The 25000-nt window shown below is 42.9% G+C and overlaps 1 protein-coding gene across 7 annotated transcripts in view; it reads right to left on the bottom strand.

Moving 5' to 3' along the window:
- The window catches only part of emsy (EMSY transcriptional repressor, BRCA2 interacting), a 73546-nt gene that overhangs the window by 26856 nt on the left and 21690 nt on the right, over nucleotides 1-25000 (bottom strand). For 4 of the 7 annotated variants that reach the window (XM_079803834.1, XM_079803835.1, XM_079803837.1 and 1 more), the window contains exons 11-15: nucleotides 24899-25000; nucleotides 23623-23796; nucleotides 15888-16024; nucleotides 15639-15815; nucleotides 7208-7397 (exon numbers count right to left, since the gene is read on the bottom strand). The exon at nucleotides 24899-25000 is cut by the window's right edge and continues 48 nt beyond it. In XM_079803834.1, the coding sequence (XP_079659960.1) occupies nucleotides 7208-7397; nucleotides 15639-15815; nucleotides 15888-16024; nucleotides 23623-23796; nucleotides 24899-25000 (780 nt within the window). Of the gene's footprint in view, nucleotides 1-7207; nucleotides 7398-15638; nucleotides 16025-23622; nucleotides 23797-24898 lie in introns of all 7 variants that reach the window. The other 3 variants (XM_079803833.1, XM_079803832.1, XM_079803836.1) reach the window with 1 other exon arrangement.

Raw genomic sequence — 25000 nt, 5'->3', positions numbered from 1 at the left:
TGATTGACAGCTCACCAAGCCTGTAAGGCACTTCCTCTATATGATGCATCCCAGAAGAGTCTCTGATTGAAGGAGAGAGACGAGGGTTGAACCATTGCACGTGGGAGAAGCCATTCTAGCAGGGGGAGTTTGCCAGACACGGAATAGAATCGATATTTCATTGAAAATGGACATGATTGATCACGCCAACTCAAAACTCTCTTGCAAACAACGGAGGATTTTTAGTTTTTTCCCTATTTTTTCGTTGTTTTGGATTAAAAAGTGGGATGCATTTTGAAGAGTGGACTCTTACACAGAGATGTATGCGGGTGTTTATTGGATTCGTCCGATCTGATCTGAACGACAGGAGATGAAAGATGAGTAACGCTGAAATTATGCTAATGTTTACATGGACGGTCCTTTAGCGTTTCATTTAACCCTTTCCTCTCTGGTGTATTTATTGCAAAAACAAGTTCAGAACATGAATCTTGAGTGTTTTAGCTTTCAAATGATGCATAGTTTGTGATAGTTGATTGAATATTTTGTATAAAACAAAAGTAAATAAAAGTACACACCCCCCCACTTCCGTCAACCCCCCCGCCCACGAACCGGTGCGGGTTAAGAAGTTAACTTCATGTCTAGACGATATCTGCCCTCTTTCTTTTAGGCCAGCACGAGCTGCTCCCTCTAACCCTTGGTTATCTGATGTTATTCGTGAACATCGGACGACACTCAGGGCAGCAGAGAGGAAATGGCATAAATCAAATCACCCATCTGATCTAGCTAAGTATCAGTCCTTGCTCTCATCCTTCTCAGATGAAGTACACGCAGCTAAATATTCTTATTTCCAAAACAAAATCAGCAGCACCTCAAACTCTCGCACACTATTCAGAACATTCAACTCTCTGCTCTGTCCTCCTCCACCACCTCCCTATCTCCAGACGACTTTGCACAATTCTTCACAAACAAAACAACAACTATCAGCAATCAGTTCTCACCCCCACACACTGTGGATTCTAGATCAGCCACTTCCACGACCGAACATACTCTCTCCTCATTTTCCACACTCACTGAGGCCGAAGTATCTAAACTTCTCCTCTCCAGCCATCCTACCACCTGTCCTCTCGATCCCATTCCCTCACACCTCCTTCAAGCCATCTCTCCTACTCTCCTTCCTGCACTCACACACATCATCAACACATCTCTCCTACACTCCTACCAGCACTCACACACATCATCAACACATCTCTCCTACACTCCTACCAGCACTCACACACATCATCAACACATCTCTCCTGCACTGGCACCTTCCCTACCACTTTCAAGCAGGCTCGGGTAACTCCACTGCTTAAGAAACCCACTTTAAACGCATCACTCATAGATAACTACAGACCTGTCTCTCTCCTGCCATTCATAGCAAAAACTCTTGAACGAGTTGTTTTCAACCAGGTTTCATCCTTCCTCTCACAGAATAACCAGCTGGACTCGAACCAATCCGGTTTCAAAAGGGGCCACTCCATAGAGACTGCACTACTGTCGGTCACCGAAGCCCTGCGGATAGCTAAAGCTGAGTCCAAATCATCAGTCCTTGTCCTCCTTGATCTATCTGCTGCCTTTGACACGGTAAATCATCAAATCCTTCTGTCCATCCTCTTATCACTGGGCATCACAGGGACTCCGCTCCATTGGTTTGAATCTTATCTCACAGGTAAGTCCTTCAAGGTTGCCTGGAGAGGAGAGGAATCCCAAGCACATCAACTGACCACGGGGGTTCCTCAGGGCTCAGTGCTTGGACCTCTCCTTTTCTCCATTTACACTACTTCATTAGGTCCCATCATACAGGCACATGGCTTCTCATATCACTGCTATGCGGATGACACTCAGCTCTACCTTTCATTCCAACCAGACGACCCCACAGTAGCTGCACGAATCTCCGGCTGTCTGGCTGACATCTCTGCATGGATGAGTAAAAATCACCTACAGCTCAACCTGGCAAAGACTGAGTTCCTCATCTTTCCCACCAGTCCCACTATGCAACATGACTTCACCATCCAGCTAGGTGCATCCCTGATCTCCCCTTCAAAATCAGTCAGAAATCTTGGAGTTACATTTGATGACCAGTTGTCCTTCAGAGACCACATTGCTAAGACAGCTCGCTCTTGCAGGTTTGCGCTCTACAACATCAGGAAGATCAGACCGTTCCTAACAGAGCACGCAACACAGCTTCTTGTCCAGGCCCTGGTTATTTCTAGACTTGACTACTGCAATGCGCTTCTGGCTGGACTCCCCTCTTGTGCGATCCAAACACTTCGAATGATCCAGAATGCAGCGGCACGTCTGGTCTTCAACGAGCCCAAGAGGACCCACGTCACACCACTCTTCATCTCTCTGCACTGGCTCCACTCGCTGCTCGCATCAAGTTTAAGTCGCTGACGCTTGCCTACAGATCCACCACGCACTCAGCTCCTGCATACTTTGACTCGATTCTACGTCGCCACACCCCCACCAGAAGCCTTCGTTCAGCTAAGGAGCGAAGGCTTGTGGTACCATCACAGAGAGGCAAAAAATCCCTTTCCAGAACATTTTCATTCAACGTTCCCAGCTGGTGGAACGATCTGCCCACCGCCATCCGAAATGCGGATTCACTGACAACATTCAAAAGTCAACTAAAAACTCATCTCTTCCGTGAGCACTTAACCTCCTAAAAAAAAAAAAAAAAAAAAACCTTTCCTTTCCTCTTTTCCTCCTCTTTCCCGCCCTACTCTAGCCTGTGCTACACTGAGAAATGTACACGGACTAAGTATTTCAGGCACTTGTTGCGCTCACTCGACTCTTCACGACCAATCGCTTATTGTTCCCCCAAGTTGTAAGTCGCTTTGGATAAAAGCGTCTGCTTAATGTATAAATGGATAAATGGATAGATCACAGAGAGAAGAGAAGAGAAGAGAAGAAGAGACAGATCAGAGTCTAGATCACAGAGAGAAGAGAAGAAGAGACAGATCAGAGTCTAGATCACAGAGAGAGAGAAGAGAAGAAGAGACAGATCAGAGTCTAGATCACAGAGAGAAGAGAAGAGAAGAAGAGACAGATCAGAGTCTAGATCACAGAGAGAGAGAAGAGAAGAAGAGACAGATCAGAGTCTAGATCACAGAGAGAGAGAAGAGAAGAAGAGACAGATCAGAGTCTAGATCACAGAGAGAGAGAAGAGAAGAAGAGACAGATCAGAGTCTAGATCACAGAGAGAGAGAAGAGAAGAAGAGACAGATCAGAGTCTAGATCACAGAGAGAGAGAAGAGAAGAAGAGACAGATCAGAGTCTAGATCACAGAGAGAGAGAAGAGAAGAAGAGACAGATCAGAGTCTAGATCACAGAGAGAGAGAAGATGTAGAGATGATGATGATGCTGCTGATGTAGGGGCGGGGCTTGTGCACTGGATGATTTATCCACACTTTAAGGGGGGGGGGGGTTATAATGTTATTTCCTGCTATTTCCTATTAAGGGAACAGTGGATGCAGTTTGTGTTTCTGGAGTTCTGCAAGTGTGTGTGTTTGTTCCTGGTCATGAGTGAGTGAGTGAGTGAGTGTGTGTGTGTGTGTGTGTGTGTGTGTCTTTAGCTCCGCCCACTGAACCGCCTCCACGAGCTCGGCTGTGTTCAGAAAGAATCGGTTCAGTGTTTCTGTCTTTTATAAATGTGATAAACTAAAGACTCTTGTGAGATATGAAGGATCAACACTACTCTAGAGATACTCAAGACTAACACCAGACTGGCAGAAACTGTGTGTGTGTGTGTGTGTGTGTGTGTGTGTGTGTGTGTGTGTGTGTGTGTGTGTGTGTGTGTGTGTGTGTGTGTGTGTGTTAGCGGTGTAACGGTACACGTATTCGTACCATTTTATCACGAAATTCACACGATAAATGTGGTTTTGACACTCTTTAGTGTGGAGTGACTGATCACTGTAGCCTATAGACGCTTCAGTATATGCATGAACACGATCAATCATCTCTTCCTAAAGAAGAAACATGAATGAACATCTGAAGGTACATTACAGCTTACTGTCATGTGTATATGTGGTGTAATCGCTAAATCAGTGTTTCAACGGCGGAAAGACGTCATTATCACGGCTGTAAACTAGCTAAACAATGTCATGTAGCATCACATTTACCTCAGGCAGAATTTATTCACTAGAGAAATCAACTCTTTCACTAAATATCTGCTCTATATTAGCCGTTATATTCATTATATTAGCCGTTATATTCATTATATTAGCCGTTATATTCATTATATTAGCCGTTATATTCATTATATTAGCCGTTATATTCATTATATTAGCCGTTATAGCCGTTATATTCATTATATTAGCCGTTATATTCATTATATTAGCTGTTATATTCAGTATATTAGCCGTTATATTCATTATATTAGCCGTTATATTCACTATATTAGCTGTTATATTCATTATATTAGCTGTTATATTCAGTATATTAGCCGTTATATTCATTATATTAGCCGTTATATTCATTATATTAGCTGTTATATTCATTATATTAGCTGTTATATTCAGTATATTAGCCGTTATATTCAGTATATTAGCCGTTATATTCATTATATTAGCTGTTATATTCACTATATTAGCTGTTATATTCATTATATTAGCTGTTATATTCATTATATTAGCCGTTATATTCATTATATTAGCTGTTATATTCATTATATCAGCCGTTATATTCATTATATTAGCCGTTATATTCATTATATTCTACTGAACCTCTTCATTATTTCATGCATGTTTAAATAAGTAAATCACAGCCACTGTGTATAAATGATTATATTTCAACAGCGAATTGGAGAAAAAACTATTTTATAATTAGATTTAGAAGTTATTGAGAAAACGGCCTCATGTGAAGTTAACATGTTTGTGTACTGTGTGTTGATTATTAGACCTGAAATTAAATAGCAGCTGAATTACGGCTAATAGTTTGGGTTCTGTTGTTAATCTTTAACATTAATGTGCAAGTAAGGGCTCCCTATATAGTTTACACAGGGTTCGTACACATCTCTACCAATACATTTCCATGACTTTTAAGAAAATATTCAGGACCTAATCTTCCATGAACGTCTGCGGTCACATGTAAAATAAGATGTCAGCCTATCTTAACTAATTAACGTAAATCTATATGGTTTAAAACCCCATAAACGCTGACACACCAGTCAAACGGTTCGATTAAACCAGGGGCGTAGGAACGACTTTGACTTTCATGTGATAATGTAACGGGAAAACAACATTCTGCTTAAATTGAAATGTGCAGTAAGTGCTCATTTATTTCACCCCCGTTTCCTTTAAAAAATCTATTTTGCACTAGGTACACAAAATACTTCCTCTCAGCGTCTTTTGGACAAAAAATTCCTTATTGGAACCCATTAAAACTGCAATTTTTAATCCCATTGCCATTTAACTATAAAATGATGCAATCTTTGTTAATATGCTTTTATTCTGTTGGCAGAAAATAGGCTAAAACAAACTTGCCCTCCAATAGAATAGATATAGACAAAACAGCATATTAATATCCTAATAGAGATTGAACAGGCTACTCCAAACTGCCATTATTCTGGTTAAAATGTGTTTTTTTTACAAATTAAAAATGTATGCATATAACATTTTATATATTAATGTTTATATATTAATGAGACTAATAATAATTATTATATTCGATAAATGCAAATATTTAACAAAATTTGAAATATTACTATTACAATAACATTTTCATTATTTAAAATAAGAGTTAATAGAGTATTTAAGAATAAATAAACAATATAATAATATTAATAATAATAACATTAAATAACCGAAAACTGCTGGGTTACCTGTTAATATGCAGACAGCATATGACTAAAAATCATTAGAAAGGTCTAAGGATTTAATGTAAAAAATAAATGAAATTCTGTGCTTTTTATCTGTGATATCAATTTCATGAAGCTTCGAAGCGTTATGAATCAATGAGCCGAATGATGATTCGGATCGCGTGTCAAACCGCCAAACTGCTGAAATTTGGCGATTCAAACTGCTGAATCGACTCACTGATTCATAACGCTCCAAACTGCTGAATCGACTCACTGATTCATAACGCTCCAAACTGCTGAATCGACTCACTGATTCATAACGCTCTGAACTGCTGAATCGACTCACTGATTCATAACGCTCTGAACTGCTGAATCGACTCACTGATTCATAACGCTCCAAACTGCTGAATCGACTCACTGATTCATAACGCTCTGAACTGCTGAATCGACTCACTGATTCATAACGCTCCAAACTGCTGAATCGACTCACTGATTCATAACGCTCTGAACCGCTGAATCGACTCACTGATTCATAACGCTCCAAACTGCTGAATCGACTCACTGATTCATAACGCTCTGAACTGCTGAATCGACTCACTGATTCATAACGCTCCAAACTGCTGAATCGACTCACTGATTCATAACGCTCTGAACCGCTGAATCGACTCACTGATTCATAACGCTCCAAACTGCTGAATCGACTCACTGATTCATAACGCTCTGAACCGCTGATTCAACTCACTGATTCATAACGCTCTGAACCGCTGATTCGACTCACTGATTCATAACGCTCTGAACCGCTGATTCGACTCACTGATTCATAACGCTCTGAACCGCTGATTCGACTCACTGATTCATAACGCTCTGAACCGCTGATTCGACTCACTGATTCATAACGCTCTGAACCGCTGAATCGACTCACTGATTCATAACGCTCTGAACCGCTGAATCGACTCACTGATTCATAACGCTTCGAAGCTTCATGATGCCGTGTTTTGAAATCGTCATCACTATATAAGTCGTTATTTAGGGTTTTTTTGCGCACAGAAACTATTCTTGTCTTCATAAAGTTATTGTAGAGCCGCTGTAGTGAGATGGACTTTGTAACTTTAGTCTTTAGTGTCTTTTAAGGGTCTTGAGAGTGTAAAGTTGAGCCAATGGAGGCCTTTCAGAGCATCAGATTTACACTAAAATATCTTCATTTGTGTCTGAAGATGAACGGAGGTCTGACGGGTGTCCAACCACATGAGGCTCAGTCATTAATGACACAATTTACATTTTTGGGTGAACTAACCCTTTAAGGCTGATGAAAAAAAATCGGTATCGGCACTAAAAAATCCATATCGGTCGACCCCCCCCCCCGGTTCCGACGCCAATGGATGAAACCCTGACCGTGAGTGTCGGATGGCATCGGGCCCTCAGTGAAGGCGCTGGAGTCGTCCTTGAGCGCCCCCTCCTGGCCGGATCCGGCCGCTGCTTCAGCGCTGCGAGACACCTGCTGTAGCGTCTCACTGACCAGCTGACGGGTCTGCTCGCTCACCACCGCCGCCTGGAAGGCCATGGGCTTGGGCTTGATCAGGACCTGCACACACACACACACACACACAGTGTCAGAGACCAGCCGGAGTCAGTCATGTGACGCGTGCAGTGTTTCCCACACATAGAGACAGAGCGTATTTAGGCCACGCCCACACCGGGGGGGAAACAATCCAACGCTCTCCATTGACTTTGCATTGCGTGAAGCGGCATCCTTTCCATTTCGGACTTAACAAAAAACAGAACAATGTCTAAAAGCTGATTTGTGACACAGTGTACAGCAAACAAGCTAAACAACACAGAAATACGTTTTTATAAGCTGTTGACCCAAAAAAACGAGACTTTAAGGAGACAAAAGTGGATAAAGGCAGTAAATCGTGACGCTTCAGCAGAAGAATGGGGACATTTTGGGATCCTGACACTCAGTGTGTGTGTGTGTGCAGTAAATATGTTGTCACTGTTAAAGGGTTAGTTCACCCAAAACTGTAAATTGTGTCATTAATGACTGAGCCTCATGTGGTTGGACACCCGTCAGACCTCCGTTCATCTTCAGACACAAATGAAGATATTTTAGTGTAAATCTGATGCTCTGAAAGGCCTCCATTGGCTCAACTTTACACTCTCAAGACCCTTAAAAGACACTAAAGACTAAAGTTACAAAGTCCATCTCACTACAGCGGCTCTACAATAACTTTATGAAGACGAGAATAGTTTCTGTGTGCAAAAAAACCCTAAATAACGACTTATATAGTGATGACGATTTCAAAACACAGCATCATGAAGCTTCGAAGCGTTATGACTCAGTGAGTCGATTCAGCGGTTCAGAGCGTTATGAATCAGTGAGTCGATTCAGCGGTTTGAATTGCCAAATTTCAGCAGTTTGGCGGTTTGACACGCGATCCAAATCATCATTCGACTCACTGACTCATAACGCTCTGAATCGCTGAATCGACTCACTGATTCATTATGCTCTGAACCGCTGAATCGACTCACTGACTCATAACGCTCTGAATCGCTGAATCGACTCACTGATTCATAATGCTCTGAACCGCTGAATCGACTCACTGACTCATAACGCTCTGAACCGCTGAATCGACTCACTGATTCATAACGCTTCGAAGCTTCATGATGCTGTGTTTTGAAATCGTCATCACTATATAAGTCGTTATTTAGGGTTTTTTTGCACACAGAAACTATTCTCGTCTTCATAAAGTTATTGTAGAGCCGCTGTAGTGAGATGGACTTTGTAACTTTAGTCTTTAGTGTCTTTTAAGGGTCTTGAGAGTGTAAAGTTGAGCCAATGGAGGCCTTTCAGAGCATCAGATTTACACTAAAATATCTTCATTTGTGTCTGAAGATGAACGGAGGTCTGACGGGTGTCCAACCACATGAGGGTCAGTCATTAATGACACAATTTACATTTTTGGGTGAATTAACCCTTTAAGTCAAATATCCAAATGTCAGTTTTATATATGATATTTACTGTCTCTGATTACGTTCCCCTGAAGTGTGTGTAGTTCTCAGTGTAATATAACGTGTCTCAATGGCCTGAATCCACTTTTTTGTCCTTAAACGCTCGTTTTTTGGGTCAACAGCTTATAAAAACGTCTGTGTTTTTGGTTGTGGGTTTTGTTTAGCTTGTTTGCTGTATACTTTGTCTCATATCAGCTTTTAGACATTGTTCTGTTTTTTGTTATAAGTCTGAAATGACAATGAGCCGCTGCACGCAACGCAAAGTCAATGGAGGGCGTTGGATTGTTCCCCCAGTGGGCGTGGCCTTCAGATTATGACGCGTGTCGCTCTGTCTCTATACACTAATTCGTGGCGGTGCGCCACAGAATCAACATCGGCCGCCATGTATTGCGTGTCGTTATTCTTTTTTTTTTTTTACCCTATTTAAACATGAATGTCCTTTTCCCTGCTCTCCCTCCGTCTCTCTGTCACTCACGCACGTCTCTCGCTCTCACATTGCCAAACCTGCTTTTGATATGAAACAAAGTCTAAGCTTTAAGCTTTTTTTAAAAAAGTTTTAATGCGAAATTCAATCAATAAATAGCGCTAATGTGGCATAAGAGTTAAAGCAACATGCTCTCATCTCACGTGGTTCACGGAGCTCTCTCTCAATAGCTACAAACAAACCAGCGCTGTCAATACATTTGAATGGCTTATGCCTGGCTCACACTACAGGAGTTTTAAAATCCTGTCCGATTGTAAGATCTGGTTGCAGCACACACTTCAGGAGAATCTTTGCAGATTTTCTTCCCTCAAATCTTAAACATGCTCACACTACAAGATTTGAAATTCGTGAAGCATCACACACTACAAAATGTTATTAAGATTATCGTGCCAGAGGAAGCGCGTCACGTGATCTACGCAGCAGATCGGAATCGGGGAAAATGGATACTGTAAACCGAAAACTTGCTCTATCAATAATGATCGCTTGTTGTGAAAAAAAAACAAAAGTGTAAGAATAAACGAGTGTGGATGAGAAAATGGTTGGGGAGACGGGATTAACATGTCAGTTCTTCAGCGAGAAATGGAGGTCAAATTTACCTTATATTACTATCATAAGCCCTAGTATTCGCACGGGATTAGTATTATCTGGGGACTCGTGTGATTTAGAAATTACTCCCCACATCTGAGTTTTGCGCGGCGCATTCGCACGGGATAAGCAAAGCCTGTGATTTTACTCGAATTTACTGACTTATCTCCCGGATATGATGTCAAGACTTAATGTTTTTTTCGTTATAGATATAGCTGTATGAAATTATAAACAGTCGTATCAATATCATTTTGATTGTTTTATAGTAATAAAAATAATAATTTAGTTAAGTTAGAGAACAGACGCTACAATTAAAAACTGAACTGAGCAATATAATATATACGGCGGAAGATTCAGTTTCAAACCTAAATGTAAAAGCGCCCATTTAAGCGAGTTTGTCTTTGTCATTTTCTGTTTTTGTGTTTTTCATTAAGAATATTAAACACACCATTCAAGCAATTTACTCCCAAATTGATGCTCATTCTAAAGTGAAAGTATAATCCGCGCGGCAGCACAGAATTCATAACGGTGCGCATTTTATGCAGCCTAGTGCCATTCTTCGTTAAAGATAAAGATAAAAATGCACACAGGAAACAAAAACCTTGCAAAAATGATATACGATCCGCCTAAACCCGGCCAAATCACAGAGATGCCGATTCGCACGGGACTAATATTATCACAGGGCCTCGTGTTTGGCGAAATATATATATTTACTTTACATATTACAGACATGGCCGATTCGGACGGGATTAAGATCACAGACATTCTCTGCAATTAATACAAATCACCAGATGTCCCCAGATAATAGCCTACTAAACCCGTGCGAATAGGGCTATAGTGTGCTAGAATGTTGACCGTTATAATATTGCCTGCCTAGTTCAAAAGCGACAGTGTCACCTTTTACAGTGTAGATTTGTGCTGTAATATGAAAATACAATTGGTGCTAGTATAGTAGGCTATGTATTATGAAATGTGTCTACTTATAAGAAACAATGGTTTGCAGCTTTCTCTCTCTCACACACAGCGCGCGCACATAGACACACACAGCGCGCGCGCACATACATAGTCGTAGACTTGTTTCCTATTGGCTATTGTGACAGTACTGACGTTATTACAATCTTGCTCATCCCGATAAATATCAAACATGTTTGATATGATCGGGGCGAGCCCGATTTGTGTGAGAGCAGATCGGGAGGGGCAAGATTTTATCTGTGAACGTCTCACATTACCAGATAATCTGCGCCGAACATCGGAACCGATCGAGGTCGTGGACAAGATTTTTTCTCAGAATCTCGGGAGGGGAAAATCGGCCATAAATCGGCCTAAAACTCCTGTAGTGTGAGCCAGGCATTAAGCTGATAGAGGACAACAAGTTTTTAGTCAACAGTACAGCATAGTGTGCATTGATTATTACGTCAACCATAATTTAGTATAATTTTATAATGGAGAGTGATGGAGATGCAACATTGTTAACATTAATGTTAATATTTTTCTTGTATTTAGCCCTCAGGTATTGCTTATTAATTGCTCACACTCATACTCATTGGTGGTCAAATGTGACCATACACCTTAACTATTTTTCAATTAAATAAATGTTCTATAGTTTAATAATATTTATTGAAAATTTTGAGGAGATCTTTTGGTACTAAATAGGCCTACTTGTGCAATAAGTATGGTCCATTAATGACCATTTAATTAATTCAAATATTTTTCATATTTATATTACAATTAGTGTAATTAAGGTTAAAATAGAGAATTCCAATGCAAAGAGGCAAATTAGAGTCATTTTGTGGCTGGAAAAATAATAATTTTCATTTGTAATGCCATTACCCACTGGTGCCTGTATGGCTCTTTAATCAATATACATGTATCTAGTCTAGTTGCTCAAAAAAGTATTGCAGATCATAACTGCTTATTTTTAGGTTTTGCATCTGAATACATATTTAGACATGATCAAACACTAGATTTCTTTAAATGTGCAATTTTAAAATGTTAACTTATATCTTAATATTTTTAATGATTCTTATATAAGCACACACAAGTGAATATTAATGAATGCGAGCACATATAATTTAACCCAAGAAAAGTTTAAAATAGTGCTAAAAAAGCCAAACTTATTTTTCCTTATATGTATTAGTGTTAGATCGATATATCGGGGCCGATATTTGTGATTTTTACGTGTATTGGCCGATATAAGGCTGCTGCGTTGGCCGATATTTGTGATTTTTACGTGTATCGGCCGATATAAGGCTGCTGCGTTGGCCGATATTTGTGATTTTTACGTGTATCGGCCGATATAAGGCTGCTGCGTTGGCCGATATTTGTGATTTTTACGTGTATCGGCTGATATAAGGCTGCTGCGTTGGCCGATATTTGTGATTTTTACGTGTATTGGCCGATATAAGGCTGCTGCGTTGGCCGATATTTGTGATTTTTATGTGTATCGGCCGATATAAGGCTGCTGCGTTGGCCGATATTTGTGATTTTTACGTGTATTGGCCGATATAAGGCTGCTGTGTTGGCCGATATTTGTGATTTTTACGTGTATTGGCCGATATAAGGCTGCTGCGTTCGCCGATATTTGTGATTTTTACGTGTATTGGCCGATATAAGGCTGCTGCGTTCGCCGATATTTGTGATTTTTACATGTATTGGCCGATATAAGGCTGCTGCGTTGGCCGATATTTGTGATTTTTACGTGTATTGGCCGATATAAGGCTGCTGCGTTGGCCGATATTTGTGATTTTTACGTGTATTGGCCGATATAAGGCTGCTGCGTTGGCCGATATTTGCGATTTTTATGTGTATCGGCCGATATAAGGCTGCTGCGTTCGCTGATATTTGTGATTTTTATGTGTATCGGCCGATATAAGGCTGCTGCGTTCGCCGATATTTTTTCCCCTGCATTATTTCCAGACAGGCGTCCACAGGGCAGCTCTCACGTCTTCAAACTCTCTCGCTCTCCCTCGCGCATATTAATCAAAATCAATTGAGAATTGACGATGGTAAAAGGTGGAAAGACTGAAGTTTCACGTGGAGCATTGGGAGATTTTTTCCTGAATTACCGCTGGTGTTGCTCCACAAGAGATTCAGTGAAGTGCACCTACACTCTAAACAATGCTGGGTTAAAAATAACCCAAGTTGGGTTGAAAATGGACTAACCCATCAATTGGGTTGTTTTAAGCAAACATTTAACCCAACCGCTGGGTCAAAACAACCCAATTGCTGGGTTAGTCCATATTCAACCCAACTTGGGTTATTTTTAACCCAGCATTTTTTAGAGTGTAACCATTAAATGACTAGGTTGTAAATAGTTTTAAATGAAGTATAGTACAGTCAGTGTGCACTTTTTTATGCTGCTTGCTTGTTGATACTGTGTGGAATAGTGTAATTATTTTATTTATGCTTAAATATTTATTTTCAGAATTTATTTTCACCACTGAACTTTTTTTTTCTTGTTCTACCTCACCTGTTTTTACTATTTGTTAAATATAGTTTTTTTTAGTTCATTAAATGTTCCTTTTTTAAATTGTAAATTTTAAATCATCATCCTGATCATTGTGTCATTTTAATGTTGTAAATTGAGGGAGCAAAAGCAGTATCGGCTCCAAATATCGGCTCAAGAAAATCGGCAGCCCGTATCGGCATCAGCTAAAGCTAAGGAAGAAAAATCGGTATCGGCATCGGCACTAAAAAATCCATATCGGTCGATCCCTAGTATGTACAGTAGGCTATATACATATGAATTGATATTGAATCAAGATCGAAATCGATATTTGTATATCGATATCTGTGTTTCTAATTGGTTTCTAATTGGTTTGTAATCTGTGTTTCTAATTGGTTTCTAATTGGTTTGTAATCTGTGTTTCTAATTGGTTTGTAATCTGTGTTTCTAATTGGCTTCTAATTGGTTTGTAATCTGTGTTTCTAATTGGTTTGTAATCTGTGTTTCTAATTGGTTTGTAATCTGTGTTTCTAATTGGTTTGTAATCTGTGTTTCTAATTGGTTTCTAATTGGTTTGTAATCTGTGTTTCTAATTGGTTTGTAATCTGTGTTTCTAATTGGTTTGTAATCTGTGTTTCTAATTGGTTTGTAATCTGTGTTTCTAATTGGTTTGTAATCTGTGTTTCTAATTGGTTTCTAATTGGTTTGTAATCTGTGTTTCTAATTGGTTTCTAATTGGTTTGTAATCTGTGTTTCTAATTGGTTTGTAATCTGTGTTTCTAATTGGTTTGTAATCTGTGTTTCTAATTGGTTTGTAATCTGTGTTTCTAATTGGTTTGTAATCTGTGTTTCTAATTGGTTTCTAATTGGTTTGTAATCTGTGTTTCTAATTGGTTTGTAATCTGTGTTTCTAATTGGTTTCTAATCTGTGTTTCTAATTGGTTTGTAATCTGTGTTTCTAATTGGTTTCTAATTGGTTTGTAATCTGTGTTTCTAATTGGTTTGTAATCTGTGTTTCTAATTGGTTTCTAATCTGTGTTTCTAATTGGTTTGTAATCTGTGTTTCTAATTGGTTTGTAATCTGTGTTTCTAATTGGTTTGTAATCTGTGTTTCTAATTGGTTTGTAATCTGTGTTTCTAATTGGTTTCTAAGTGGTTTGTAATCTGTGTTTCTAATTGGTTTCTAATCTGTGTTTCTAATTGGTTTGTAATCTGTGTTTCTAATTGGTTTGTAATCTGTGTTTCTAATTGGTTTGTAATCTGTGTTTCTAATTGGTTTCTAATTGGTTTGTAATCTGTGTTTCTAATTGGTTTGTAATCTGTGTTTCTAATTGGTTTGTAATCTGTGTTTCTAATTGGTTTGTAATCTGTGTTTCTAATTGGTTTGTAATCTGTGTTTCTAATTGGTTTCTAATTGGTTTCTAATCTGTGTTTCTAATTGGTTTGTAATCTGTGTTTCTAATTGGTTTGTAATCTGTGTTTCTAATTGGTTTGTAATCTGTGTTTCTAATTGGTTTCTAATTGGTTTGTAATCTGTGTTTCTAATTGGTTTGTAATCTGTGTTTCTAATTGGTTTCTAATCTGTGTTTCTAATTGGTTTGTAATCTGTGTTTCTAATTGGTTTGTAATCTGTGTTTCTAATTGGTTTGTAATCTGTGTTTCTAATTGGTTTGTAATCTGTGTTTCTAATTGGTTTCTAAGTGGTTTGTAATCTGTGTTTCTAATTGGTTTCTAATCTGTGTTTCTAATTGGTTTGTAATCTGTGTTTCTAATTGGTTTGTAATCTGTGTTTCTAATTGGTTTGTAATCTGTGTTTCTAATTGGTTTGTAATCTGTGTTTCTAATTGGTTTCTAATTGGTTTGTAATCTGTGTTTCTAATTGGTTTGTAATCTGTGTTTCTAATTGGTTTGTAATCTGTGTTTCTAATTGGTTTGTAATCTGTGTTTCTAATTGGTTTGTAATCTGTGTTTCTAATTGGTTTCTAATTGGTTTGTAATCTGTGTTTCTAATTGGTTTGTAATCTGTGTTTCTAATTGGTTTGTAATCTGTGTTTCTAATTGGTTTGTAATCTGTGTTTCTAATTGGCTTCTAATTGGTTTGTAATCTGTGTTTCTAATTGGTTTCTAATTGGTTTGTAATCTGTGTTTCTAATTGGTTTGTAATCTGTGTTTCTAATTGGTTTGTAATCTGTGTTTCTAATTGGTTTGTAATCTGTTTCTAATTGGTTTGTAATCTGTGTTTCTAATTGGTTTGTAATCTGTGGGAAACACTGTGTGTGAAGCCCAGCACACACTCCGACCTGTGTCTTTCCCTGCTGTCCGTAGACGATCTTGGTGGGGATGATTTTGGTGGTGGTGGGCGGCTGGATGCCGGCGCTGAGGCTCTTGGGCTGGGTCACGATCATTTTGGTGATGGGCCGTGAGGCGGTGATAATGGCGGGCTTGGCCCCGGGCACCGCCTGCAGGCTCTTCTCTCCCTGAAACACACACAGCGTCGTCAGCAGCGCATCATCAGCCGCACGCGCCATGTGAGGGTCACGTGACCTCACCCCTGCGTTCAGCAGCGTGGTGACCACGCCCTTCCCTGGCAAACCCTGTATGGTGGTTCCTTTGCCGGAGGTTTTCTGCACCACGATCACATTGGGTTTAGACGTCATGGGGATGGTGGTGATCTTAGTGGTGGTTCCTGCCAACAGAACCATAGCAGATCAGTGGATGAGGCAGTGGTGTAAAGCAGAGGTCAACCACCTTTATTCACTGACGAAAACAAGACGATAACGAAATAAAAACTAGTGTTGGACGACAAAAACTATGAGGAAAATCTACTGTCATTTTCGTCAACAAATAAAAACGAGTTAGTGAGGGTGGATTAGGGCAGAGATGGGGTCAGAACTGATGTCCTGTGTTAGTCCATTTGATCTGAACTGATCTAACCTCTGGAAAACACACGGCCTACAGACTCACACACACACAATCCAGCTCAATCAATAACACACATTTATGATATATAATAACACACAACTAATGCTGATGAATAATGACAGTGTTTACTTTACCATGTTTATATAGTAATATGTTTTAGATGGTTGTAATAATGCATATTTATCTCCTCATCTGAACTTGAATGAGCTCCTGCGACTGCAATAGAGGCGCAGACATTTCAAAATAAGAGTCCCGTGTATTTCCAGCTTGTTTATCATTAAAAGTAATTAAATTCATAGTAATTTAATTTAATTTAATTTGACACTTCAATAAAGTATCAGGTTATAATAGTTCACTAAAACCATTAAAAAAAATCTTCGTTTCTTGAAATTAAATAAATGTTAACTGAAACTAAAAAAAAATAAACAAACTTATTTGAAGCTTTAGCATAACATGATATACTAACTAAAACAGAAATATAAAGTTATAAAAACGATATAGATGTTTTTAAAAACACACGAAAGAGCTCAATTCACTTTTTTGTTTATTTCTAATTGGTGCCTGTGACGGTCACGGAATGACCGCATCTCTAATCTGGACCATATGTGTCAATTAACTCTCACGCACACGCACACGCACACGCACACGCACACGCACACGCACACGCACACGCACACGCACACGCACACGCACACACACACACACACACACACACACACACAGAGACTGTTCATTGACATAAGAGTTTATTGTGGTCACCTATCGAAAGGCGCTAGTGAAACACCTGTGGTTATTGTGCAGTATTGTTTGTCCCATGATTTTAGAGTTCCGACAGGGAAACAGTGGCGGGAATCTTCAGTTCCGCTAATGTGGGGACTGGACCATTTAATAATTGAGTGTGGGTGTTTCAGGGACAACGCGGCCGAGTTGCTTCTGTTAGTATTCCTGTTCAATGCATGTTAAATGAGATCTGTGATAACATAAGAGAAGATTAGGGTTGGGTACCGAAATCCGGTTCCAATATGGCACCGGTACTTATATAACCGGTATGTACCGGACCGAATCAGAACGCAGATTTCGGTTCCTCATTTCGGTGCCAAAATTCAAACGTGCTTTCGCGCTTTGGCTGAGCCAGAGACAGACGCTCAGTGCTGGTCACAACTCATGACAACTATTCAGTGTTTTCAACCACATCATGTTTATTCCAGGTTTCAGACATTTAAATGCTCATAAGTAGGCTACTAGCAAAAAACACACCCTGATGTCTATGAAAGCGGCAATGACAATCCTTTCAGACGATTATAATTTGACTAACGTTACGTGTTTTATTCACATCAGATAAATGCACATTATATAGTAGCTATATAGTTTACTCTATTCTTCTTCCAGTTCGCTGGTCACTTACTTTCATGTATTTCGTGAGACGAGAATGAACTCAAGTGTTGTAAATCCGACAGATCCGATTCTGAGGCGCAAACTAACATGGCGCCGCCCATTGCGCTTTATAGATCAACTAACACACATTCACTCACACATTTGAACATCAGATAGTTCGTGACACAGTTAAGAAGTTTGTGAATATTTTGAATAAAAAGAAAAAACGAAATAAACCCGATACAGCTGAGCTGTCAGCGCTATTGCGGCTGCTGTGTGTCATGTGAGAAACATGACGCGTCGCCATGGAAACATTAAGGCGATGCGTTCTAAAATATTTAGCCAGAGAATATGATCATATTTCAAAATAAAGCTGAAGCTCGAAGCTGGTTTGTAGCAGAGCAAGAATACAGACGACTGCTGTTATTACTGTAACTGTTTAGAGTTATATTAGGCTTGTTGTAGTTGGGTTAGGTGGCTTAGGTTTTACTGTGAATTTGTAAATATGTCAATTATAATTTGTAAATAAGTAAATTGTGTTTTGTATTTATTTATATTCATACATTTAAGTATACATTAAACTTTTAATAAATGGTTCAATTTAAATAATAAATAAATAAATAAAAAGCCATTTAATGTCATCCACCTCGTTTGGTAGCCTTTAAAAAAAAAAAAGTATCGGTTCAGGCACCGTTTAGGCACCGGAACCGTTTTAAAAGTATCGGTTTGGCACCGGAATCGAAAAAAACCCAAACGATACCCAACCCTAGAGAAGATGTATTTGTTTTCAATGCTATGTCAACATGTTTCTCCTAGACTCTAGATTTATGTGAAAATGTGTAAAGTGTTGTATGTGAGTTCGTCCCTCCCCATGGGGTAATGGTGCTGGCCGCCAGTATAAATGTGTGTATTTGTGTAATGGAGTTGTCTGTGTTGGTTGCTGCAGTGGAGAGTGTGGCTTGAGGGCTGCAGGTATTTCTATTTTTTCTTTGTATTCTTTGAGGAACTTAATTTTTGGAAAAGATTGTATTTTGCATTCTTTGTTTTGGATTCTAATTTGGATGTCTATTGAATACTTCTTGTTCTAGTTTTTCCTTATTTTCTGGTAATGGTATATTTTTGGGGGTTGGGTTATTCCTACTTTTCATGTTTAAATAAATATTCATTTATACTTTAAACCTCTTGTAGTCACTCTGCCTCTGTTTAATTTGGCCACCTCATTCCTTTTTGGTTGCCCATCTTGGGTGACCGTGACAACTGGTGTCAGAAGTGGGATGGCCAGAAGAGAGCAGTAGTGTTTCTTTTGGGGTTTTCCGTTACAATTTTGCCCCCCCCATTTGCCGTTTTTTTTTCTCTTTCCTTTTTGTTTTTACTACTCTCCACTGCAGACAACAGTGCCAGTCCATAATGGCTCCTAAAAAAGTGCGGGCGGTGCAAGCAGAGGTTGAGGAACCTGCTGGAGCTGTGGCAGAAGGAGACGCTGAGGGTGAACTGGAAGAGGAACTGGGGAGCCTCGCTGAGGAGCTGAGAGAGCTGAGAGAGCTGAGGAGCTGAGGAGCTGAGAGAGCTGAGAGAGCTGAGGAGCTGAGAGAGCTGAGAGAGCTGAGGAGCTGAGAGAGCTGAGAGAGCTGAGGAGCTGAGGAGCTGAGAGAGCTGAGAGAGCTGAGAGAGCTGAGGAGCTGAGAGAGCTGAGAGAGCTGAGAGAGCTGAGAGAGCTGAGAGAGCTGAGGAGCTGAGAGAGCTGAGAGAGCTGAGGAGCTGAGAGAGCTGAGAGAGCTGAGGAGCTGAGGAGCTGAGAGAGCTGAGAGAGCTGAGAGAGCTGAGAGAGCTGAGAGAGCTGAGGAGCTGAGAGAGCTGAGAGAGCTGAGGAGCTGAGAGAGCTGAGAGAGCTGAGGAGCTGAGGAGCTGAGAGAGCTGAGGAGCTGAGAGAGCTGAGAGAGCTGAGGAGCTGAGAGAGCTGAGAGAGCTGAGAGAGCTGAGAGAGCTGAGAGAGCTGAGAGAGCTGAGGAGCTGAGAGAGCTGAGAGAGCTGAGGAGCTGAGAGAGCTGAGAGAGCTGAGGAGCTGAGGAGCTGAGAGAGCTGAGGAGCTGAGGAGCTGAGAGAGCTGAGGAGCTGAGAGAGCTGAGAGAGCTGAGGAGCTGAGGAGCTGAGAGAGCTGAGAGAGCTGAGAGAGCTGAGGAGCTGAGAGAGCTGAGAGAGCTGAGAGAGCTGAGAGAGCTGAGAGAGCTGAGGAGCTGAGAGAGCTGAGAGAGCTGAGAGAGCTGAGAGAGCTGAGAGAGCTGAGAGAGCTGAGAGAGCTGAGGAGCTGAGAGAGCTGAGAGAGCTGAGGAGCTGAGAGAGCTGAGAGAGCTGAGGAGCTGAGGAGCTGAGAGAGCTGAGAGAGCTGAGAGAGCTGAGGAGCTGAGAGAGCTGAGGAGCTGAGAGAGCTGAGAGAGCTGAGGAGCTGAGAGAGCTGAGAGAGCTGAGGAGCTGAGAGAGCTGAGGAGCTGAGAGAGCTGAGAGAGCTGAGAGAGCTGAGGAGCTGAGAGAGCTGAGAGAGCTGAGGAGCTGAGAGAGCTGAGGAGCTGAGAGAGCTGAGAGAGCTGAGGAGCTGAGAGAGCTGAGGAGCTGAGAGAGCTGAGGAGCTGAGAGAGCTGAGAGAGCTGAGAGAGCTGAGGAGCTGAGAGAGCTGAGGAGCTGAGAGAGCTGAGGAGCTGAGAGAGCTGAGGAGCTGAGAGAGCTGAGGAGCTGAGAGAGCTGAGGAGCTGAGAGAGCTGAGAGAGCTGAGAGAGCTGAGGAGCTGAGGAGCTGAGAGAGCTGAGAGAGCTGAGGAGCTGAGGAGCTGAGAGAGCTGAGGAGCTGAGAGAGCTGAGGAGCTGAGAGAGCTGAGAGAGCTGAGGAGCTGAGGAGCTGAGAGAGCTGAGAGAGCTGAGAGAGCTGAGGAGCTGAGAGAGCTGAGGAGCTGAGAGAGCTGAGAGAGCTGAGAGAGCTGAGAGAGCTGAGAGAGCTGAGAGAGCTGAGAGAGCTGAGGAGCTGAGGAGCTGAGAGAGCTGAGAGAGCTGAGGAGCTGAGAGAGCTGAGAGAGCTGAGGAGCTGAGAGAGCTGAGGAGCTGAGGAGCTGAGAGAGCTGAGGAGCTGAGAGAGCTGAGGAGCTGAGGAGCTGAGAGAGCTGAGAGAGCTGAGAGAGCTGAGAGAGCTGAGGAGCTGAGAGAGCTGAGGAGCACTGGCGGAGCTGAGAGACATGTTCCGATCACATTTCGCACTGCAGCAGGCGAGAGAGCGCCGCAGGGAGAAGAGGCGGACCGACAGGAGGCTCGATGGAGAGCAATGCAGCATAGAGACAGAGCGACACGCGTCACAATCTGAAGGCCACGCCCCATAATCTGAAGGCCACGCCCCATAATCTGAAGGCCACGCCCACCGGGGGGAAAACAATCCAACGCTCTCCATTGACTTTGCGTTGTGTGAAGCGCCTCCTTGTCATCTCGGACTTATAACAAAAAACTGAATAATGTCTAAAAGCGGATATGAGACAAAGTGTACAGCAAACAAGCTAAACAAAACCCAGAACTTTTTATAAGCTGTTGACCCAAAAAACGAGCGTTTAAGGACAAAAAAGTGGATTCAGGCCATTGAGACACGTTATATTACACTGAGAACTACGGCGACTAGAGGGAAACGCAATCAGAGACAGGAAATATCATATATAAACCTGACATGTGGATATTTGACTGCATTTACTGCACACATACACACACTGAGTGTCAGGATCCCAAAATGTCCCCATTCTTCAGCTGAAGCTTCACTTCGTATTACCTTTATCCACTTTTATCTCCTTAAACTCTCGTTTTTTTGGGTCGACAGCTTATAAAAACTTATTTCTGTGTTTTTTAGCTTGTTTGCTGTACACTTTGTCTCATATCAGCTTTTAGACATTGTTCTGTTTTTTGTTATAAGTCCGAAATGACAATGAGGCGCCTCACGCAATGCAAAGTCAATGGAGAGCGTTGGATTGTTTCCCCCCCGGTGTGGGCGTGGCCTAAATGCGCTCTGTCTCTATCAGTTCTCCCTGCTACAGCAAGAAGTGCATGTGAGAACCGCCCCAGATCCAAGACCCAGCAGTGGCAACCAGGCCTCCCATCACAACCAACAGTCCAGCGAGAACCCTCAGTCTTACAGGATGGTCCAGGCAGTAAAAGCGTCTGCCAAATGCATGAATGTAAATGTCAGCGCATGCTGAGGGCCACAGAGCGGGGTCAGCACATGCTGAGGGTCACAGAGCGGGGTCAGCGCATGCTGAGGATCACAGAGCGGGGTCAGCGCATGCTGAGGGCCACAGAGCTGGGTCAGCACATGCTGAGGGTCACAGAGCGGGGTCAGCACATGCTGAGGATCACAGAGCGGGGTCAGCGCATGCTGAGGGTCACAGAGCGGGGTCAGCGCATGCTGAGGATCACAGAGCGGGGTCAGCACATGCTGAGGGTCACAGAGCGGGGTCAGCACATGCTGAGGATCACAGAGCGGGGTCAGCGCATGCTGAGGGTCACAGAGAGGGGTCAGCGCATGCTGAGGGTCACAGAGCGGGGTCAGCACATGCTGAGGATCACAGAGCGGGGTCAGCGCATGCTGAGGGTCACAGAGAGGGGTCAGCGCATGCTGAGGGTCACAGAGCGGGGTCAGCGCATGCTGAGGGTCACAGAGCGGGGTCAGCACATGCTGAGGATCACAGAGCGGGGTCAGCGCATGCTGAGGGTCACAGAGCGGGGTCAGCTCATGCTGAGGGTCACAGAGAGGGGTCAGCTCATGCTGAGGGTCACAGAGCGGGGTCAGCGCATGCTGAGGGTCACAGAGCGGGGTCAGCACATGCTGAGGGTCACAGAGCGGGGTCAGCGCATGCTGAGGGTCACAGAGCGGGGTCAGCTCATGCTGAGGGTCACAGAGAGGGGTCAGCGCATGCTGAGGGTCACAGAGCGGGGTCAGCGCATGCTGAGGGTCACAGAGCGGGGTCAGCGCATGCTGAGGGTCACAGAGCGGGGTCAGCTCATGCTGAGGGTCACAGAGCGGGGTCAGCGCATGCTGAGGGTCACAGAGCGGGGTCAGCGCATGCTGAGGGTCACAGAGCGGGGTCAGCACATGCTGAGGGTCACAGAGCGGGGTCAGCGCATGCTGAGGGTCACAGAGCGGGGTCAGCTCATGCTGAGGGTCACAGAGCGGGGTCAGCGCATGCTGAGGGTCACAGAGCGGGGTCAGCGCATGCTGAGGGTCACAGAGCGGGGTCAGCTCATGCTGAGGGTCTCAGAGCGGGGTCAGCGCATGCTGAGGGTCACAGAGCGGGGTCAGCGCATGCTGAGGGTCACAGAGCGGGGTCAGCACATGCTGAGGGTCACAGAGCGGGGTCAGCACATGCAGGAAATACACGGGACTCTTATTTTGAAATGTCTGCGCCTCTATTTCAGTTGCAGGAGCTCATTCAAGTTCAGATGAGGGAGATAAATATGCATTATTACAACCATCTAAAACATATTACTATATAAACATCGTAAAGTAAACACTGTCATTATTCATCAGCATTAGTTGGGTGTTATTATATATCATAAATGTGTGTTATTGATTGAGCCGCTCTGGAGCTGGATTGGGTGTGTGTGAGCCTGTAGGACGTGTGTTTTCCAGCGGTTAGATCAGTTCAGATCAAATGTGCTCATCTGTGACACAGGACATCAGTTCTGACCCCATCTCTGCCCTAATCCACCCTCACATTTACATCTCGTTTTTATTTGTTGACGAAAATGACGGTAGATTTTCCTCATAGTTTTTGTCATCCAACACTAGTTTTTATTTAGTTATCGTCTCGTTTTCGTCAGTGAAAAAAGGTTGTTGACGGAAATTATGACGAAAATTATTTGTCAACGAAATGAACACTGCTGGTGATTATCGTGTATCTGTGATTTCTGAATAGAGCTGTTCATCAGGTAGAGAACTATCCCAGTGTCCGTCTCCGGCTCATCTTACCCGACACCATGTTGCTGGTGATGATTTTCCCGCCCAGCGTGGCTAAAGACTTGGGCACGACGGTGATGATGCTGCCGCTGGTGGTCTTGACGTACGTGGCTCCGGCAGGGGAAGTGGCCACTCGAGCACCGAGGGCGGGGCTGACGGACGGCCGTGTGTATGTGGCCTGAGTGCCTGTAAAACAGCGGTCAAGCGGTCAGAGATGCGGTCAGTGAATCGGACAGTGATGTGGTCAGTGAATCGGTCAGTGATGTGATCAGTGAATCGGACAGTGATGCGGTCAGTGAATCGGTCAGTGATGCGGTCAGTGAATCGGTCAGTGATGTGGTCAGTGATGCGGTCAGTGATGTGGTCAGTGAATCGGTCAGTGAATCGGTCAGTGATGTGGTCAGTGAATCGGTCATTGAATCGGTCAGTGATGTGGTCAGTGAATCGGTCAGTGAATTGGTCAGTGATGCGGTCAGTGAAGCGATCAATGATGCGGTCAGTGATGTGGTCAGTGAATTGGTCAGTAAAGCGGTCAGTGAATCGGTCAGTGATGTGGTCAGTGATGTGGTCAGTGAATCGGTCAGTGATGTGGTCAGTGATGTGGTCAGTGAATCGGTCAGTGAAGTGGTCAGTGATGTGGTCAGTGATGTGGTCAGTGAATCGGTCAGTGATGTGGTCAGTGAATCGGTCAGTGATGTGGTCAGTGAATCGGTCATTGAATCGGTCAGTGATGTGGTCAGTGAATCGGTCAGTGAATTGGTCAGTGATGCGGTCAGTGAAGCGATCAATGATGCGGTCAGTGATGTGGTCAGTGAATTGGTCAGTAAAGCGGTCAGTGAATCGGTCAGTGATGTGGTCAGTGATGCGGTCAGTGATGTGGTCAGTGAATCGGTCAGTGAATCGTCAGTGATGCGGTCAGTGAATCGGTCAGTGAATCGGTCAGTGATGTGGTCAGTGATGTGGTCAGTGATGTGGTCAGTGAATCGGTCAGCGATGCGGTCAGTGAATCGGTCAGTGATGTGGTCAGTGAAGCGGTCAGTGATGCGGTCAGTGATGCGGTCAGTGAATCTGTCAGTGATGCGGTCAGTGATATGGTCAGTGAATCGGTCAGTGAATCGGTCATTGATGTGGTCAGTGAGGCGGTCAGAGATGCGGTCAGTGATGCGGTCAGAGATGCGGTCAGTGATGTGGTCAGTTATGCGGTCAGTGTTGCGGTCAGTGATGCGGTCAGTGATGCGGTCAGTGAAGCGGTGAGAGGGCCAAGGCGAGGCTGGGGGCGTCTCTGTACCTGTGGGATTGGACACCAGTTTGGTGGTCATGATGGCTCCATTGCTGCTGACCACCATGATGGGGGCGGAGCTACTGCTGGGCAGCGCGGCACTGGAGGGCT

Source organism: Gobio gobio (assembly GCF_949357685.1).
Source record: "Gobio gobio genome assembly, chromosome: 22".
NCBI lineage: Eukaryota > Metazoa > Chordata > Actinopteri > Cypriniformes > Gobionidae > Gobio > Gobio gobio.
Note: the sequence above shows the minus strand (reverse complement) of the source record. Positions and strands in the feature narration are given on the sequence as shown.